Genomic DNA, 22,034 nt, shown 5'->3' on the forward strand with positions numbered 1-22,034 from the left:
AGAATTCGCGTAAACAAAGAAATCTTTTACTACTAGTCGAGAGCTTCAAGAAAATCACCATTTTCAAAATTCCCACCGGGGGGGGGGGGGGGTTACCCCTTGCTGGCCCACGGTCTATCCTATACAGGGTGATCCAAAAGTCCCTTCCACCCCCTCTAACTTTTTTCCAAATTGAGATAAAAATTTGAAACTTGGGGGATATTCCTAGGTCAAAGGGAGCTACTTTTCGGCCCCCTAAAATTTTAAGGGGGGCCCCCCTTGGGGGGGGGGCAACGGCCCCCAACTTGCAATTTTCAAATAGGAAGACCCCCTTTGTGATAGCACGTTCGAAAGAGCATAAAAAAAGAAAACTTTTCCGCGCAAACCCGAAGTCAATATCTCAAACCGTTTAAAAATGGCGGCCGGTTAAAGTTCAAGGACTTTAGTCTGAATAAATGGGAGAAAATTTGAGCCCAGCTACAGTTCACTCGTCGATAAAAGTAAGACAATTTGAGAAAATCGAAAAAACGATCACAGCCTGCAAATCTACAGATCACAGGCTTTCATTTAAAACAAAAATCATGCAAATCGGTCCGGTGGTTCTCTCAAAGTTAACGTCCAAAGATTCGGACCTCCGTTTTAATGCATCGAAGAAAATTTGAGAAAATTATGGGAAAAACTTTGAGAAAATCGAAAAAACGATCACAGCCTGCAAATCTACAGCTCAGGGGCTTTCATTTAAAGAAAAGATCACGCAAATCGGTCTGGTGGTTCTCTCAAAGTTAATGCCCCAATATTCGGAACTTTGCATATTAATATGCAGGGTGATTCAAAAGTCCCTTCCACCCCCTCTAACTTTTTACCTAATTGAGATAAAGATTTGAAACTTGGGGGATATTCCTAGGTCAAAGGGAGCTACTTTTCGGCCCCCTAAAATTTTAAGGGGGCCCCCCTTGGGGGGGGGGGCAACGGCCCGCAACTTGCAATTTTCAAATAGGAAGACCCCCTTTGTGATAGCACGTTCGAAAGAGCATAAAAAAAGAAAACTTTTCGCGCAAACCCGAAGTCAATATCTCAAACCGTTTAAAAATGGCGGCCGGTTAAAGTTCAAAATGGCCGAAATTACACACCGGTTATTTGTCGATGGATTTGCGCGAAAATCGGTATGTAGGGGTATTTTGACACGAGAAAATCAAATTTGACGATAGATTTCCAAAAAAACCAAAATTTCCAAAATAGCCGCCGGTTAAAGTTTAAAATGGCCGAAAATTTTCACCATGGTTTTTTCCTGATGGATTTGCCTAAAACTTAGAATTTGAGAGTATTTTGGCATAAGATAAACAAATTTGAACTTAGATTTATAAAAAAATAAATTTTTGGTCATTTTGACTTTAACCGGCGGCCATCTTGGAAATATCGGTTTTTTGAAAATCTAACGTCAAATTCGTTTTTTTCGTGTCGAAACACTCCTACATACCGATTTTCGCGCAAATCCATCGACAAATAACCGGTGTGAAATTTCAGCCATTTTGAACTTTAACCGGCCGCCATTTTGAAACGGTTTGAGATATTGACTTCGGGTTTGCGCGAAAAGTTTTCGTTTCTTATGCTCTTTCGAACGTGCTATCACAAAGGGGGTCTTCCTATTTGAAAATTGCAAGTTGGGGGCCGTTGCCCCCCCCCCAAGGGGGGCCCCCTTTAAAATTTTAGGGGGCCGAAAAGTAGCTCCCTTTGACCTAGGAATATCCCCCAAGTTTCAAATCTTTATCTCAATTAGGTAAAAAGTTAGAGGGGGTGGAAGGGACTTTTGAATCACCCTGCATATTAATATGCAAAGTTCCGAATATTGGGGCATTAACTTTGAGAGAACCACCAGACCGATTTGCGTGATCTTTTCTTTAAATGAAAGCCCCTGAGCTGTAGATTTGCAGGCTGTGATCGTTTTTTCGATTTTCTCAAAGTTTTTCCCATAATTTTCTCAAATTTTCTTCGATGCATTAAAACGGAGGTCCGAATCTTTGGACGTTAACTTTGAGAGAACCACCGGACCGATTTGCATGATTTTTGTTTTAAATGAAAGCCTGTGATCTGTAGATTTGCAGGCTGTGATCGTTTTTTCGATTTTCTCAAATTGTCTTACTTTTATCGACGAGTGAACTTTAGCTGGGCTCAAATTTTCTCCCATTTATTCAGACTAAAGTCCGCATTTTGGGACATTAACTTTGAGAGAACCACCGGACCGATTTGCATGGGGTTTTTTTTAAATGAAAGCTTCTGATCTGTAGATTAGCAAGCTGTAATTGTTTTTTTGATTTTCTCAAATTTTCTTTCTTTTATCGACGAGTAAAGTTCAGCTGTTTCGAGCGGTCGTCCGGCCGCTACCTGCTTGCCCGTCCCTAGATACCCCCCCCCCCTCTACGGTCTCAGCCACCCCTTCCGCCACGTTATTTCGGCTATCTCCGTTTTCTTTCGTATAGCTCTCCTCCCACTAACCTCAAAGAAAGAGGTTTGGGTCGCATCGTCGTTCGTCACTCGCCACCCACATTCCTTCGCAATCCCTCGGCTGCTCCGCCTCACAGCTTCTTGATATCCTGGCATCTTATTCTCTGCGGCTTGACTGACCCTGACTTATTAACTGCAGTATTGCGTATTGCTAACAACACGTATTGTTACAGACATTTTATTCATCATTATTAAATAGATTCAACAAATTGCTCAGATTCCAATTAAGCTACTGCACCACCATTGCTAGCTGTGGAGGGCGCCCGTAGGGCGCCCGGAGCAGCTAGTTAATACAAAAATACAAACATGAGCATACCCATATCTTTGAAGTTGGTAATCAAAAGTCAACTCTTCGCCAGCTGCAATTGTTCGACGACTGAAAAATCCAATTCTTAACTCTCCATTAACAGTCCACTAAAAATAGGTGAGAAGATGAGAACATAAAATATAGACCAATAAAAAACGATGATGAAAATCATTAAAGTACCATGCGGGAAACTATTCCAGATTAAATCCTAGGTGAGTAATGAACACATTTCTGCAGCATAATCTACAGTCCATTTCACGAAACCTGAGGCTTTTTATTCAGCATTTAAATCCATAAATGGCACCGCATCAGTCTCGGGTGCGATGACCCGACCGCCTGCAAGATACCCGATACCCTCCAGTGTGCAGTGAAAAGAGGCCTGCAACCCATCCATTGTCAGGGTGGAAACAATAGCATCCATCTTCCCTCTTCTGAGAGCTCTAGGGTCTGGACCGAAATATTTTAGCTGTTGAAAAATTCACCTTTTAGAGTGAAAATTTAGTTCCAGCGTGAAATTATGATAAAAACGCACAAAAATTCCATCCGATCATCTAAATATAGAGCAGATAAACGGCATTTCGCGGTAAATTGCGGTCATACGCAAATGCTTATAACTGCAATAACTTTTTTGATACTTTCGCACTATAACTAAATTTAACACTTAATAATTTTTTCAAGGGCAAAAAAATTTCGGTCCAGGTACTAGAGCTCTCAGAAAAGGGAAGAGGGGTGCCCATTGTTTCCTCCCTGACAATAAATGGATCGCTAACCTCTCTTCGCTGCACAATAAAGGGTGTCTAGCGAGTGGTCCAGTCATCGCGGCCGAGACTGATATGTTGCCATTTACGGATCTTAATGCCAAATAAAAAGTTTCAGGTTTCGTGAAATGGACTATAGGCATGATATTTTCGTTTCTGTCACAGTTGAATTTCAATGAGGCAAACAGGCTTCAGTAGGCCAATTGTTAAGGCATCGATATCTCTAATCGATAAGCTAAAAACCTCACTGTACACTGAGAGATATTGCAGCAGAGCTGGGAACGCATGGCCAAAAAAAAACAAGCATCTATAATCATAATTAAAGAAGTTATTGATCATTGATGAATTTGTGTTTGGTGATGGTTGTAAGTTACATTAATGTTAAGTTCCGATGAATTAAATGTGATTTCATGTGAAGTGCTGTTGCAGAAAGTGTGTGAGAAAATAAAACTCAATCATAAAATAAAAGTAGCCCGTACTGAGACTTGAACCCAGGTCCGCATGCATGGCCTAACGGGACTAGGTCAGTCCTTGCGCAAATTCCCCCACCTGCTCTGCTGCACAGCCACTCCTCGCCCACCGGAGTTTTGCCGTGACGTCAGCAGGAACCCACTCTGATCCCCGGCATGAGGAGCACATGAGATTTCCTGAGAGATTTGTTTAAGGTTATAAATTCGTAAACTGTTGGGGCTTGGGGGTGTGATATGTGGTTATTTAGATGTGTTTTGTGGTTCTGTGGATGTTTGTAGTCTTAACGTTTGGACCTCCAGCAGCCTGGTCGTTGATATTTTGTGTTTGCCGGGTGGACATAGATGACATAGGTTAAATGGCGAAGCTTGGTCGGTCGGCTATTCTTATTGCTGCTTCGTTGGATGGAATGAATGACAAACTAAAGGCACCTCCTAAGTTTCTGACAGTTTGTCATCCATTTCACCCGATAAAGCAGCAATAAGACACAGCCAACCAATCACGCTTCCTACTTAACCCATTTCATTTATGTCTACTCGACAAACACAAAATTTCAACCATCAGGCTGCTGGATTGACATTGAAGTCAAAATTTGCGGGAAATTCACTTTTTTGATGATAACATGGCAATAATAGCAAAAACGACTAAAATGCAGACGACCAAAGTCGTTAGAAATTAAATTTCCAACAAAAAACTTCCTTATCCCTTTTTCTCTTAGTGCAGCCGCACAGTAAGTTTTAAACACTTTTAATGCGGTCAACGTACCACTAGGGTGCGGCTTATAGAGGAAATTAAAAATGATGAATTTTAAAATTGACAAGGCACCCCGCCAAAACGTTCCTACTAGTGTAAAAACAAACGTTGTAGAACAGTTTTGCATTTGGTCAACATTTAGAGGTCCCGACGGGCCTTTAAAGTTGCCAAATTTGGCTAATTTTCGCATTTTTTCGTCAATTTTGGCAAATTTTCTCAGGCCTTACTGAGAGTTCTAATCGGTCAATTTATTCATAAATAGGCAGTACATAACCTAAAATATACCCCATCCTCCACCTTAAGCCCCCCAGCCCCCCAACCCCCCTCCCTCACCGATCCACTATAAATACACCCTTTATAAACTACGCTATTTTGGTAGTGACCAGAGATCTTAAGTAACCCTGGTCAACACGGGTTCAAATGTGATTGTACTAGGGTAGTTTTTAGCGCTGAGTCCGAAAATGACCTCCGTTATGCTGGGTCAGGTCGATTTTCCCCGGAAAAATCAGGATTTTCCTTAAAAATCGAGCTTTTCCGGTGAAAAATCAATTTTCCGGAAAATCTGTGCATGATGGAGGAAAGATAAGGTCATTTTCGGATTCAGCAGCTAAAATTACATGGGAATCCATATATTGCATGCCCATTGAAGTTTCCGTTCTGTTCCAAATATCGAGGTTTTTCCGGACAAGTGCCCCTTTCCGCCCATGTAACGCATGTAATACCAGTCCGATTGATTTACGTCGGAAAGGAGGGAAAATATTTTTTCTCAGGCGACAGGTGGAGTTGACTCCACTAAATTATTGCCACTGCAGCCGAAAATGACCCTCATTTTCTTCCAAAATCTGTCAATTTTTTTTAAAAATCGATTTTTAGGGGAAAAATGCACCTTTTTAACTCAAAAACGTTTAAAAACATCCCCTCTTTTCGGAATCTGGATTTTCCAAAGGTTCTGAAAGGAAACGAGGGTCATTTTCGGCTGCAGTGGCAATAATTTAGTGGAGTCAACTCCACCTGTCGCCTGAGAAAAAATATTTTCCCTCCTTTCCGACGTAAATCAATCGGACTGGTATTAATCCGAAAATGACCTTATCTTTCCTCCATCATGCACAGATTTTCCGGAAAATTGATTTTTCACCGGAAAAGCTCGATTTTTAAGGAAAATCCTGATTTTTCCGGGGAAAATCGACCTGACCCAGCATAACGGAGGTCATTTTCGGACTCAGCGCTAAAAACTACCCTAGTACAATCACATTTGAACCCGTGTTGACCAGGGTTACTTAAGATCTCTGGTCACTACCAAAATAGCGTAGTTTATAAAGGGTGTATTTATAGTGGATCGGTGAGGGAGGGGGGTTGGGGGGCTGGGGGGCTTAAGGTGGAGGATGGGGTATATTTTAGGTTATGTACTGCCTATTTATGAATAAATTGACCGATTAGAACTCTCAGTAAGGCCTGAGAAAATTTGCCAAAATTGACGAAAAAATGCGAAAATTAGCCAAATTTGGCAACTTTAAAGGCCCGTCGGGACCTCTAAATGTTGACCAAATGCAAAACTGTTCTACAACGTTTGTTTTTACACTAGTAGGAACGTTTTGGCGGGGTGCCTTGTCAATTTTAAAATTCATCATTTTTAATTTCCTCTATAAGCCGCACCCTAACGTACCACCCGCAATTTTTGGCGGAAATGTCAACTAGAAGGCCTACTTATTGAGGAGCAACAAACCGCGAAATTTGTAGTTGGGCCGTTTTTGAGAAAATGCGATTTTTCGCTTTTTTTGCTGGAATTTCGGGTCAAAGCGCTGAAAAAGTCTAGTTAGGCTGTTTTTGTGGCTTGTAAATGCATATTCTAAATATTTCCAGTCAATCAAGTGTCAGTAGATGGCTTTCCGTGCATATTGCCCAAAATTCATATCCTTATATCCACGACTTTCAGGTTTTTTGGGGGGTTAGTCAAGGAGAAATCCGAAAAAAAGAGGTTTAACCCAGAAAAAATTGCTTAACAAACTTTTCCCATGTAAACGTCGTCAGTAGGTCCTCTTGAACAACATACCAAATGTTTACCACGGTTCGATTCCGGAACACCCCCCCCCCCATTGCTAAATTTCAAAATGGCGGCCAAAATAAGGCCTCTGGGATTTCGATTTTTTTAAAATACGCATACAGTGTCATGTGAGGTGTCAATCCCAATATAATTTTGGTCGTAGATTTCAGATATGAAGTCAAAAAAGTCCCCCAGTCAAAGGGGGTACCCCAAATCCAAGATGGCAGCCAATTTTGAAAGACAAGAGGTTGAATTTTTTAAATGTTTGCATGATAAGGCAAGTGAGGTATCATTTCTTATGTAACTTTGGTCGGAGATTTCATTTGTGAAGTCATAAATGCCCTCCAGTCAAAGGGACTGCTCCAAATGCCAAGATGGCGGCCAAATTTGAAAGGCAGGAGGGTGAATTTTTGAAATGTTTACGTGACGTCCCTAGTAAAAGTGAATCAGCCTGACCTCAGGCTATGTTTCATTAACTACCCTGAGTTAGACTAATTCGGGCTGACATCATTCTGACTCAGGGTAGTTTATGAAACACAGCCTGACGCCAGGCTGATTCACTTTTACTAGGGATGTCACGTAAACATTTCAAAAATTCACCCTCCTGCCTTTCAAATTTGGCCGCCATCTAGGATTTGGGGTACCCCCTTTGACTGGGGGACTTTAATGACTTCATATCTGAAATCTACGACCAAAATTACATAGGAATTGACACCTCATTTGACACTGTATACGTATTTTAAAAAAATCGAAACCCTAGAGGCCTTAATATGGCCGCCATTTTGAAATTTAGGCAATGGGGGGGGGGGGTTTCGGAATCGAACCTTGGTAAACATTTGTTTGTTCAAGAGGACCTCCTGACGACGTTTACATAGGAAAAGTTTGTTACGCAATTTTTTCCAGGTTAAACCTCTTTTTTTCGGATTTCTCCTTGACTAACCCCCCAAAAAACCCGAAAGTCATGGATTTAAGGATATGAATTTTGGGCAATATGCACAAATAGCCATCTACTGACACTTGATTGACTAGAAATATTTAGAATATGCATTTACAAGCCACAAAAACAGCCTAACTAGACTATTTCAGCGCTTTGACCCGAAATTCCAGCAAAAAAAGCGAAAAATCGCATTTTCTCAAGAACGGCCCAACTACAGATTTCGCGGTTTGTTGTTCTTCAAAAAGTAGGCCTTCTAGTTGAAACTTCCGCAAAAAAATCGCGGGTGGTATGTTGACCGCATCAAAAGTGTTTAAAACGTACTGTGACCGTTATAGTGTAAAATTCAAAAACCCTTTTTTATCCGGAAATTTAGTACAAATTCTCGTTCAGTCCAGGATAAATACGGGAAAAAGAGGGCTTACTCGGAACAAATTGCGTGACAGACTTTTCCTACAAGAATGTCATCATCAGGTTGGCCTGAATAACCCAAAACATACAAAATGTTTTCCGCTGCTCCATCGTGGAATACCCCTTAAAATGCCTTAAATTAAAAACAAGGTTGCCACAAAAATTTGGAAATGATTTCCCCTGACTTTTCCAGGTTTTCCCTGACGAAAAATGGAGAAATTCCCTAACCTTTGAGAACGCGCGCCATGATTGCACAGCCAAATTTACACCTTGCTAGCTACCATTGCACTAATATAGCGTCTCATTTGAAACGCGCTTAAGCTAAGGAGTCAGAAATTAATTGTAGAACATTTGGAAATACAAAAAGGGTTGTTGACTTTTTCTTTTAATTTTGATGCTTTTGACTTTCTTGAGCAACCCAATAATTGTTTTAGAGACGAAAACTTTTGAACGATTGTTCTTTTGAAGAAACACTCTAAAGAAAAGGGTCTTCCCTGGTGTTTGTTTCTCTATTTATCCCTCCCTTCCCAGGATTTTTCAAACACCTATTTTTAAAGTGAGCTTCAAATGGTTTATTTTTTCAAGAACTTTGATGCTTTGCGTATGCAATAATCCTAGACACTCGAATTACTATAAAGAAGAAAATTAAACGGTTAGTGGTTAGTCATCGGTAGTAGTTGAAATTTCAAAAATACACACAAAAACTGGGCATTCCAATTTGCGTTGCTTGTTGCATTGGGGACAAAATACGGTTGCATAGTTTAACTCTTGAATGCATCGCGAGATATGCCACTTCATCGCAATTTAGATGGCGTTCAAAACCGAAAAAAGAAAGATTTTAAGCAACTCGTGAAAACTGTCAATTTATCCCTGACTTTCAGCTGTTTTTGGTCAAATTCCCTGACTTTTCCAGGTTTTCCAGAGCACTTTTTTTCCCCTGACTTTTCCAGGTTTTCCCTGAATTCCCTGACCGTGGCAACCCTGTAAAAAAGGCGGCCGATCCCCAGGAATCCGAATTTCATGGTCCCAGAGCCTACCCCCCCCCCCCCCTATGGCGCCCCTTGGGAGGTAAAAGGGGGGTCCGTACTTCAAAAGTCAGGGTTTAAGTCAAAAGAGGTGTGTGAAAAAACGGCCAAAAATGCCTCAAGGCATTTTCGAATTTTGATCACTTGGGGAGATACAGAAGCTTCCGAGACACCCAAAACCGGTCGCCGTTTTGCTTAGGAGCGCCGGGTTGCGACGTTGCCATTTTTTAAAGTGGAAACCTTTAAAAATTCATATCTCCGCCGCATCTCAACCGATTTCAATGAACTTTTTTTTAAAATGTTCCTCTTAAATAGAGCTTTCTAGTGATGTATAGTTTCTTGGGGTTTACTTGACTTTAAGTGGCACTTACGCGGTTTTAGCAGTTTTTGATAGACACAAAAATTTAGTTTTTATTTTGCCACGATCGTGGAATCGACAGAATCTAAACAAAAACCAATCTAAATGAAAGTTCAGATTCTCACCTTTCTAACGAGCACAAGATCATCCCGGGGAAACGTTTAGTTCCTGAGATATGACCGCTCAAAGTTGGTCACATGCGCTTTTGCGCAATGTGAATGCGTGTTATCACAAAGTCATTCGCGAACTAGGGGCCCCTTACGTTCAATTCACGTTGAAATAATTACACAGAGCAGTAAGGTGTACAACACGAGCCGTATTTTCACCTTCGGCTGCCGATGTGTGACGTTGCCATTTTTTGAAGTGAAAACTCTTAAAGATGCATAACTCCGCTGCATTTCAACCGATTTCAATGAACTTTTTTTTAAAATGTTCCTCTTAAATAGAGCTATCTAATGGCATTTAGGTTTCTGGATTTTATTTACCTTAGGGAGGCACTTAGGTCGTTTATATGGTTCTTTGCAGAGATTTTTAATACAAAAAATAGTGTTGCTATTTATATTTTTTTTTTCTCGGCGGATTGTGGGAGGGTTTAAAATGGCAAAATTTAAAAGAAAGAACTTTCAAAAAAAGGGATTCTTTTAATCACTATTCTTACGTGTACAAATATTGAAAGCGACGCTCTCATTGTACAGGAGAAGATTGTGTTGCTAATTTACCAAGATTTTTACATTACACTTTAAGCGATGGTGATCTTCCGATCTAGTCTGAATGTGAAAAAAAAATCGGGGGAAATACAGACCCCCTCCTGAAAGAAAAGAAAAAAAAATAGCAATTAACACTATTTTTTGTATGAAAAATCTCTGCAAAGAACCATATAAACGACCTAAGTGCCTCCCTAAGGTAAATAAAATCCAGAAACCTAAATGCCATTAGATAGCTCTATTTAAGAGGAACATTTTAAAAAAAAGTTCATTGAAATCGGTTGAAATGCAGCGGAGTTATGCATCTTTAAGAGTTTTCACTTCAAAAAATGGCAACGTCGCACATCGGCAGCCGAAGGTGAAAATACGGCTCGTGTTGTACACCTTACTGCTCTGTGTAATTATTTCAACGTGAATTGAACGTAAGGGACCCCTAGTTCGCGAATGACTTAGTGATAACACGCATTCACATTGCGCAAAAGCGCATGTGACCAACTTTGAGCGGTCATATCTCAGGAACTAAACGTTTCCCCGGGATGATCTTGTGCTCGTTAGAAAGGTGAGAATCTGAACTTTCATTTAGTTTGGTTTTTGTTTAGATTCTGTCGATTCCACGATCGTGGCAAAATAAAAACTAAATTTTTGTGTCTATCAAAAACTGCTAAAACCGCGTAAGTGCCACTTAAAGTCAAGTAAACCCCATGAAACTATACATCACTAGAAAGCTCTATTTAAGAGGAACATTTTAAAAAAAAGTTCATTGAAATCGGTTGAGATGCGGCGGAGATATGAATTTTTAAAGGTTTCCACTTTAAAAAATGGCAACGTCGCAACCCGGCGCTCCTAAGCAAAACAGCGACCGGTTTTGGGTGTCTCGGAAGCTACTGTATCACCCCAAGTGATCAAAATTCGAAAATGCCTTGAGGCATTTTTGGCCGTTTTTTCACACACTTCTTTGAAATTATTTCATCAGAATTAGAGAGTACGAAAATGTTTAACTTAAATTGACACCAAGTAATCCAAAATCGCCCCATCCGTGTCCCAAATACCAACCCCTGAAGGTGGGGGACAGAGCCCCCTTTCAAAATATTCAAGTTCGTTATACTGATGTGGACATTTGGAAAAAGTGGGTATGAATAAATAACCAACCCCAAGAAATCCGAATTTGAGGGTCCCGTTGTCCACAGAGACTTTTCTGATGGGGCACAAGGGGACTCTGAACTTAGAAATTCAACCGGTGTGGGAGTTACCCCTGTGCCTCATCAGAGACGTCAGGGGAGGTGTCCTTTCCAGACCTGTTCTGACCTTTCTATAGACCCCTTTCATAATTTTTCTTTAGCTCTTTTTCTTTCTCATTCGATCGTTTGAATTTCCTGACCTTCACTTTAAATTTCAGTTCCTCTTTCATTTTTCATTTCATTTCTCTGCTAGTTTCTTTCTGCCTTTTTTCCTTCCTTTATTGCCCCCCCCCCCCCACTCATAGCAAAGGAGTACCAGTACTGATATTAGATGCTAGCACCCTTTTCCTTATAGCCTTTTTTCTTTCCTTAGCCCATATCTTTCTTTCCATTAGACTCTAACTCCTAATTTTATTGGATTAGGATCTGAGGCCGTTGGGTGGGGGATCTGCTTCCCCCATTCCACCTTGTCAATTAATCTGATTGAATTATTTTGTTTATAAAAGGAAAAGAAAGAAAAACCTTGCATGGCAAAATTGGCAGGAAAGTTGATGTCATGTTTTAAACTGCTGCAGACTACTTGTATTTGTACTTGGCAGGCGTACAGCATGGGACGAAGGGTTGCGCCACCATGCGCAGGCGTAAATTGACGTCAAAGGCAGATTTGTTGGCCTGATCACCAAGGGTAAGCCACAATGTGGGGGGTAGGCACCCATTTGGATAGGAGGCAGCTTGGGAACAACACAAAGAGGGTTATTCAAAATCTGCGATTTTGCCCTACACTTGGATTTTGCCCGGAGTTGGATATGTTGTTCCCTATCACAAGACACGCCTTTTTCCGGCATTGGCAAGTTCACCCGAAATTTTTCCCGCGCGCTACAGCGTTGCCAAGTTGAAAACGGGCAAATTCCGTAAGTGGCATTAAAATTGAGCTATGAAGTTGCGGTTTTAACGAAAATTCTCTAAAAATTGCGCACTTTTAGGAAATGACCATGTTTTTGATGTCGCATTAATTTTAACATGCATTGTTGCCAATTTTTCGATTTTTAAATTCGACAAATTTTACAAATCCGCGAATACCCAAAAAAGCTGTCTTCAAATTTGAATGAAAAGTTGTTTAATCGATAGTTCGTTTGATTCCGCATCCATCGATATATTATAGCTTGCTGGGAAACTTTTGATTCGCGAGATATCATCATTTTTGTAAGCAGCTTTATGGAGCGACGACGCTTTTTGAGTCCGCGCAGATAGAAATTTTAGCCTCCAAAAACACCGGGTAGCATTAATTCCATGGTTTCCTGTATATTATTTGCGCTGAATCCGAATTTGACCATTTCATAAAAAAATTGTCACCAAGATGTTGCCAAATTTCGCAAAAATAGCTTAAAATAGGCCTTTTTGGCGGATTATGGCCGGTGACTTGCCAGGAGTTGATCAGACGACAAAATTGGTTATTTCCACAGTTAAAACTCGTTAAACTTTCTACTAGCTCCGTCAAATTCTTTCTGCTCACGGCAAAATTAAACGCGCGACAAGCAGCAAACTGAAAAAAGGCATCAAAGTTGGCGCTTTTTGCGGGTTTTTTCCTAAGTTTCTTGTTTTCCGACTAAATGAACATTTCTTAGGAAAATCTGAATTACACAGAGTGTAACGACAAACTATTGTATTGTTACATATAAAGATAAGAGCCGCTTTAACAGGGGTCTCTCGCACCCCGCGACGCCTAACCGCCATAGTTCCTTGTCCTCTCACAGGTCCTCAGTAATTTGGAGCGCATTTGTTCCTTTTTAAGCCCCTTATTGCCCTTTCCTGGGTGTCTTCTTCACTTTGGTATTGTTACTTTTTTCTTTTAAACTCCATTTTCTCAGAATTATAAAATAAAATTGTATACTGAATATAGGACGATGTATAATAATGGTCAAATACCGCCAAAATTCGATGATTGTACGTAATTTTGGCAATATTGCAATGCGTCTTGTTTTGTTTTAATGAAGTCAGTCTGAGGAGTACATTTAATTCATTACTTTTTAGCAGAAAGTTTTCCATGATTGTTTAAAAATGTTGTTTATTGGCACGATTCGATAAAACTCACTATTTTATGAATTTTTCCTCTCTGAACTAAATACGCTAGTAATTAGTATAAATCTAAGTTGACATTAAAATATTCTACAAAAGTGTAATATTTTGCACGAGAGATACATTTAAATAATTTAAAAATAAGAAGTGAACAAAGAATATAGGAAAAAAATCGAAAAACCGGCAAAAATTTGAGTATTTTGTTTAAGCTTGGCAACACCGGAATATGTTCAATTTTATTTTACTGTTCATTTATATTAAATTCTGCTCATGTTGTTCATTAGTTTAGTCAAGAAACATTCTCTTAATTAGAAAACAAGAAACTTAGGACAAAAACCGCAAAAAGCGCCAATTTTGGTGTCTTTTTTTCAGTTTGCTGCTTGTCGCGCGTTTAATTTTGCCGTGAGCAGAAAGAATTTGACTCAGCTAGTAGAAAGTTTAACGAGTTTTCATTGTGGAAATAACCAATTTTGTCGTCTGATCAACTCCTGGCAAGTCACTGGCCATAATCCGCCAAAAAGGCCTATTTTAAGCCATTTTTGCAAAAGGACCCCGCACACCTCTAATGGGAAGCTGCACTACAACGGAGTGCCTTCTGACTTATGTCATTTGATTCTCCTCAAGATGCTGATCAAAAGTTATAGGTGCGCCAACTTTCTACGATGCACCGTTTTCGCAAAAAGCCTAAGTGAAGATTCAATTATTCGGCGACTATGAATAAAAAAGAACACAGCATTTAAGGACAGGCCGAATGTAAATAAGGAAAAAGCGTAGCGCGTGTCCGTCTTCTTTTCTGTACCTGCCGACTCAGAGGCTATCTCCCTCCCGCACTCGCCCGGAAGACGTTCAGACTTTCCTGTTCTTATGCTCCTCAAGAATCTAATTTGGATGGTCGAGCAAAACGGCGAGCGGAATCCGAGATAAGACTACCGCTCAGTGCGGGAGTTCCCCTGATTTGTTCACTCGAGTACTGAAATGAGGAATCTTTCTGGCTTTTTATCGCCGAATAATTGAATCTTAACCTAGGCTTTTTGCGAAAACGGTGCATCGTAGAAAGTTGGCGCACATATAACTTTTGATCAGCATCTTGAGGAGAATCGAATGACATAAGTCAGAAGGCAATCCGTCGTGGTGCAGCTTCCCATAAGAGGTGTGCGGGGTCCTTTGGCAACATCTTGGTGACAATTTTTTTATAAAATGGTCAAATTCGGATTCAGCGCAAAAAATTATGCAGGAAAGCATGGAATTAATGCTACCCGGTGTTTTTGGAGGCTAAAATTTCTATCTGCGCGGACTCAAAAAGCGTCGTCGCTCCATAAGGCTGTTTACAAAAATGATGATATCTCGCGAACCAAAAGTTTCCCAGCAAGCTATAATATATCGATGGATGCGGAATCAAACGAACTATCGACTAAACAACTTTTCATTCAAATTTGAAGACAGCTTTTTTGGGTATTCGCGGATTTGTAAAATTTGTCGAATTTAAAAATCGAAAAATTGGCAACAATGCATGTTAAAATTAATGCGACATCAAAAACATGGTCATTTCCTAAAAGTGCGCAATTTTTAGAGAATTTTCGTTAAAACCGCAACTTCATAGCTCAATTTTAATGCCACTTACGGAATTTGCCCGTTTTCAACTTGGCAACGCTGTAGCGCGCGGGAAAAATTTCGGGCGAACTTGCCAATGCCGGAAAAAGGCGTGTCTTGTGATAGGGAACAACATATCCAACTCCGGGCAAAATCCAAGCGTAGGGTAAAATCGCAGATTTTAAATAACCCTCTTTCGAGTCATTTCACAATTTCTTACTATGCAAATCGGTCTGACATGATTTTAGAATCACAAAAATGGATTTTGGTTGATTTAATTGAGGTAGTTCTGTGATTAATTTTGAAAAGAGGGGAAAATGTAACAAGATTCTACTTAAATCAAATCACGGTTTTGGAAGGCTTCTTGATAAGCAGTGTTCCTATCTCATCCTGTGTTGTTCAAAGTGCTGATATTGAGGTTGTCACATTTCCATACTGCAAAGACTGTAATGGTAACGTATATTATGGGATTTAACTCAAATAGATCATGGTTTTATATGAGCAAGAAGTTTGAACTGACACATCAAAAAACTCTTGTCTTCGTTAGGAGTTTTACTTCCAATAATTTGGCAATCCAGAAATTTTGCCCTTGGTGTTTTGATGAGAAAACATCTGATGATGCTTGAGTTAGCACCTAGTCTAGTGGTCCATTCAACTGATGATAACATTTGTTTTATTTAAAATAGACATACAGCCCTCTTTTTACTGACTTGATTTTGATATCATTCAGTGCAAGTTTAAATATTACAGCAAAATTTATCGTACAGTTCATACACACCTTTTGTGTTTCAGCATTCGGGTCACAACTATGATTGATGAATCGTGAGATGTTGCCTTTGATTGTGGCATCGATTATAGAATCGTTCTTTAAGGCCATAAAATAGTAGTGTTGATTCTTATCTTTCGCATAGTCTTTGGCTCTTCGACGAAATTCCTTGGGATCCAAGACTTCGCCCACATATTCAAATAGGAAAGCCCCACTGCAAAAAGAATACATACACATATTTTGCCTTGCTTGCAACGAAAAAAAGGTTTCTTTAAAAATCCTACAGAGAAACGCAAAAGTAACATCAAAAGCTGATACGAGGAGCAATTCTAGAGGTTAAATTAATACCGTTTTGTCCTTAGAACAAAGGTTCAAAAATCAGACCATTCAGGCTTACAACAGTGGAAAGTTAAGAGAGAGTATGCTTTTTCTGTCAAAGTAAAAGAGCGTATTTTCGTTGATGATAGGTTGAACCAAAATGAATGAATCATGCAGTTTCGTATTTTGTTTTGAGGCGATCACAATTTTCTGGAACAACACCCAGACTCACCAAACAGATAGAAGGTAAAGGTAAAAGGTTAGAAGGTAAAATTTCTTGCAAAGGTTGGAGCCAATATATAATCCAACAAAAAGTAGGGTTTAAAAAAGACCTGATGAAGATGATGGCATCTGACCAGCATCAATTTCGAAAGTCTAGCCTCAAATGTTCACCAACCCGATTATGATCTCGCCGCCATTATCGCGGCATTTTGGCTCGACCGATCATCAACAAAAATACGCTTTGAAAGCCTTTCTTTGGACGAACTGTCAGTAAGTTTGGCACTCATATTAAAACTGTGTGCCAATTCTACATTTCCTTTGTGCTTATTACTGCCCGCAGGTATATTGCTGAAATTGGTATGCAAAGCAATTGATAAAGGAGCCGAGGACTAAGTGTAGCGATCCTATTGGTGGAGACAGAAGGTCGCAATCGACCAAGGTTGTAAGTAGTGGACTACATGGTGTCCAAAAGTCCATACCCCCCCCCCCTCGTAACTTTTGAACGGTTAGAGATAGAAAAACAAAACTTCAGGAATGTTTCTATCTTAAAGGGGACCATCTTTTAAAGGGGTCAACATTTTTTTCCCTTACTCAGGGGGGGCAGGGGCCCCCCAACTTTTTTTTCAAAGGATAACCCCTATCTTATAACGAACGGAATGCATCTTATAATGTTCTTCTTAAGAACATAAAAAACTAAGAATTTTGGCGCAAACCGCAGATCAATATCTTAATTTTTGACCGAGTTATGATAGGTGAAAGGTCAAATTCGACCTATTTTCAAAAAATCATAACTCCGGTTCAAATTATTGTAAAAAAAAAAAAAACGAGGAACTTCTCCAAATTCTGAGCACTTCTAAGCAAAAATCACAAAAATTACTTCAAACTAACTTTAAGGGGGGTTTCGGACCCCCAAATACGTCAGTTTAAAGGTCATACGATTTCCCGCGATTGGAGCCAATTTCCCTTGACTTTGCCTCAACATTGTCTTGGAAAGTTCAAAATTAGTTCAACGTTGCGTTTTCAAGCCCCCAAATTTTGGGCAAAGTTCAAAAAAGTAAATTTAAGGTGATTAAATTCGACCGTTTAAATCCGTTTTTTTTTTAAAACTTTGCCCGAAATTTGGGGACTTGAAAACGCAATGTTGAACTAATTTTGAACTTAACAAGATAATGTTTTTTTTTTTTTTTTTTTTTTTGCTTCGCAGGCGGGGATAAAACCGAGTTCCCGCAACTACTGCTCGAGAGAGTCACCCGCACCCTGCACACATGAGATTGAGGCATGCTTGATGGTCAGCAGCGTACGAGTGGGTTCGGACCCCGACTAAAAACCTCCACCCCCCCCCATCGCAACAAGATAATGTTGAAGCAAAGTCAAGGGAAATTGGCTCAAATCGCAGGAAAATCGTATGACCTTTAAACTGACGTATTTGGGGGTCCAAACCCCCCCCCCCCCTTAAAATTAGTTAGAAGTAATTTCTGTGATTTTTACTTAAAAGTGCTTACAATTAGGAGAATTTTCCCGTTTTGTTTTTTTCTTCACGATAATTTGAACCGGAGTTATGATTTTTTGAAAATAGGTCAATTTGACCTTTGACCTATAATAACTCGGTCGAAAATTAAGATATTGATCTGCGGTTTGCGCCAAAATTTTTAGTTTTTTATGTTCTTTCTAATGATGTATCACATCATTTGAAAAAAAGGTGGGGGACCCCCCCCCTCCCGAGGGAGGGACAAAACTTTTGACCCCTCTAAAAGATGATCCCCTTTAAGATAGAAACATTACCAAAGTTTTGTCTTTCTATCTCTAACCGTTAAACAGTTACGAGGGGGGGGGGGGGATATGGACTTTTGGGACACCCTGTATAGTCAGGGCAATTAAACTAGGCAGAGTTAAAATTTTGGAATTTTGAAGCCGAGGCTAGCTGTGGGATCAACCACAAATTTTTATATTTTAATTGTTTGCTCATTTTACAGACATATGTTAAGTTATAATTCGTTATTGTTGACCAGCTCAGAGATTACATATCAATGACAAAAGTGTGAGACCACGTATGTCCGTTCGCGAGATTGTAGACTCCCAGTCACACTTTATTTTTTCCATAGAAACTTATAGTAAACGTATTTTTATCAAAACTTCTTCAATTTTTTTCTGGATTTCATTAGCGAACATCAGAGAATGTTATCGACCGCATGGATTTGTATATCATTGCCAGGCAATGGTATTTAACTCAGGATCTAATAATCACTCAAGGATCAATCCCTCAAATGTGAAGATTTAAACTTCATTGCTGGCCCATCGCATCTGTCTACTTGAGGCGTGATGGCAGAACAAAAGAAAGGGAGATCCCATTCAGATTTGAAGCTAGTGTCCGCGATGAATTGATCCGGCCTCCCGACACTTGACGTGATGCGTGCAATAATGAGCTATCGAAGCATATCATATGCAGTCTCTGTTCCAGTTATCATAACATCAAAAACATCAAAATCTCATTAAAGGTGTCCGAAAGCAATATCAAATTTGCATCTACAAATTTAATTTCTCAATTCTCTGCCACCAAAACTAAAACTTCTGTTCAGGGACACCGGTTTCGCATCATTAATGTTGGAGCTAAAACAGCTCCTACTTCGTGAAGCTTTCTATAGCATTGATGAGCTGCTTCAAAAAGAATATGATTTATACTAATTCAATGTTTTGTTGTTATTGCTATTGTAATATTTTCATTTGTTAATAACTTGCATAATGACTGTAATTGCAGTTTTTATGTAGGAGACTTTTAAAATAAAATAAAATAAATAAAAATAAAAGAGCATCAATTGCTAGAAATAGCCCAATTTTGACTTGGATTGAAATTCGGAACCTCAGGAAATCGAAATTATTCGTTGGGATTTTTCATGGGCTTAAAACATATCCTACAAATGCTAGATTCGAAACCTCAGAAAATTGAAATTTTTTTATGCGATTTGGAAGAATGTTCATCATGTTTACCCTGTAGAAATATCCTCACTAGCCACAAACGATTTTGAGAAAAAATCAATTTTCGGTCCACCCTACTGTACATGGAAAGGTAAGTTTCCTACTACTGGTCTCAGTTAACAAAAAAATAAATGGTATGCCAGTGAATGGTTTAATTTATTCTTTGATTTAAAAAAATAAATGAGTGTGCTGTCATTGTCCGAAGAATGAGCCCTGATCTGCTACAGAGCTGATCTGCTGATCTCTCGCGATATCTTGGGTTTACTCCTGGGCCATGAACTGATGAGACAATCATTGTTTCGGCGTATTGTACACTATACTTAGACGTTGCTTACTTACATTTTCGGTACTTTTATTTCAATCATAATGCAATATACTGAGAAATGTAAAATTGACTGTCCTGGAGCTGTAATGGGGCCGTTGTTAGATCCAAGAATGGAGAATTTGCACACAAAAATTGTACTGCTTCATCTGCGAGTGCCTAATGAGCTGAGTTCGCAGTATTTTTCATACTTTTTTCTGAATTGGAAAATTGGAGGAAAATCGATTTAAAAGTGAGAAAATGTGCCACCTTATGACGTCATCTGGCAGCATTTTCTGGGTAGACACATGTATTTAAGCAGATTAGGTTATTTCGTCACATTTTCTTCAATAATTGTCCAATTTAAAAACCAAGGATATTCTAGTGATCAGTTTTAATGGCAGTATCATTTTAAGGATGAAATTCACAAAATTCAAGGCACCTGCAAATTCTCTATTGCCTCGAAAGTAGGCTTCTCCAGGGTAAATGTCAGCGCATTTCTGAGAGTAAATCCAATTTAGCATGGCTCCCATACAATCAGATTACTTATCCTTTCAATGAAATTATAATCGGATAGTGAATGTAAACAAACATTGGTTAAAGCATATCCATCAGTCAATTCTTCATGTGAAGTTACAAGATCCAGTGGCACAATATTTTTCCATTTGAAGTGAGATTGGATTTTCAAAGACTAAAGCAGTCATTCCTTCACTTAAAATTTGATTAAATGTGATACAAGAAGGAATTCTAATTTTATATGGAACTCCTGAAAATGCAATGGAAAAAATTGTGGAACAGCCCGCATTTTTTCAAATCGGCATTGAATAAGTATATAATCTGTACTAGATAAATGTCATGCGGTAAAAATTGATGCTCAATGAGATATCCTCACCTTGGAATTTCTTCTAGAGCTCTAATTCCATAGCCTTTTTTCTCCGTTTTGAAAACTTCACACTTGACGTATTCTCGATTTTGAAACTGCTTGTTAGAGCAGCGGCTGTACAAGGGACATCTTGATCCACTGAAATGAGAGGTTGAATAGATTTGAACTGCAGCTCAAAAATTGCACACGGAACAAAATCTTGAACGACAATGCAACTATAATTTGAAAGCAAGTAAGATATCGACGGTGTAAGTCCGCAATCACATATCTCGTTGGTGGTGTCTTAAAATCTCCACCTGTTATTTTTTTAAAGGAGAACAAATTGACATCATTCCTTGAAGTTTTAGCAGAACTTTCTTCGCCCAGAGAAGAAAAATCACGGCAGTTTTAAAGAATTGCCGTTGAGTACTTATCTGTTCAAAAAATAAAGAATGACAGGAAGTCTACGACATCGCAAACCGCGTTATGTGACTGCCGACTTACACCGTTGATATACGGCATTCCCTTCATAATGAACTTCAAAATAGAAAATTCTGGAAAATATGGTTGTCAAAGGTAACTTTCCACTCTTAACAATTGTTTTTTCTTCATTTCCTCTGTTATAATCAATCATGTATGATTTCAAAACAGCCTTCTAAAAGAACATACATTTTTTGGAATTTGAAGATTGTCAACAAAGCAAATAAAACGGTTTTTCTTGTTTTTCTCATCTGCATCGGCAATTTTGGCGTTTACTTGATTTGGGAAATAATCTGTTCAATTATGCACGGGTGCACATTCAACAGATCAGAGAGACCTTGCAAGGAACTTTTGGTCTTGTGCGTGTTGTACAGAATTCTAGAATAAGCCACCAGATGAGGTCTGATCAGAAAAAAAGTCATATGTTAACTCTTCAAAATTTTGTGTAGCAATTGATTCACACATTGGGAAGTTCAGAAACCAACTCCTGAACGGTATATTAGACATATTTTTATTAGATCATATGGAGGTTAGATAATACACACAACTACATTTGTATTTTTGCCGTTTCACTAATGGTGCTTGTAAACACTTATACCTTGATTACGAGATGATTTTCATGATTGAGCGTTTTTGCAGACAAAGACCCCCTACGATGAGCAGGCGAGCAGGGCCTCGCCGAATCTTCTTCGGAGCGGGAGTAGCTGGTAGAGCGTGCATGAAGCTCGCTCGGACTCCATGATTATGCTCTGTTGCTCTCTCCTCTCCTCTACTCTTTGCTCATAATGGCGCCAAGCACGAATTTCACTCTCGGAGAAAAATTAAACTGTTCAGCTCAGTGAATTGAACTTTTTGATCAAGATTAATTTTCTAAAAGAGTTCAAACCAAGTCCTAGCCGCGGTAATTCTCAAAATTCTTTGGCAAGACATTTTTCTGATATAATTTAAGGATTAAGGAGGGAAAATCTTTAGCATTTCTGGAGAAATCACAAGCTTGTGTGGGGGCCTCAGCGTTCTGAGGCATTGAA

At 39.3% G+C, this 22,034-nt stretch overlaps 1 protein-coding gene across 11 annotated transcripts in view; it reads right to left on the reverse strand.

Annotated features, from left to right (window-relative positions):
* The window catches only part of Set2 (SET domain containing 2), a 106,499-nt gene that overhangs the window by 54,076 nt on the left and 30,389 nt on the right, over window positions 1-22,034 (reverse strand). For all 11 annotated transcript variants that reach the window (XM_019061393.2, XM_019061391.2, XM_019061392.2 and 8 more), the window contains 3 exons: window positions 20,557-20,685; window positions 15,863-16,064; window positions 2,798-2,895 (listed from right to left, as the gene is read on the reverse strand). In XM_019061393.2, coding sequence (XP_018916938.2) covers window positions 2,798-2,895; window positions 15,863-16,064; window positions 20,557-20,685 — 429 coding nt within the window. The remainder of the gene's footprint in view (window positions 1-2,797; window positions 2,896-15,862; window positions 16,065-20,556; window positions 20,686-22,034) is intronic.

Source organism: Bemisia tabaci, chromosome 1, assembly GCF_918797505.1.
Source record: "Bemisia tabaci chromosome 1, PGI_BMITA_v3".
Classification (NCBI taxonomy): Eukaryota; Metazoa; Arthropoda; class Insecta; order Hemiptera; family Aleyrodidae; genus Bemisia; species Bemisia tabaci.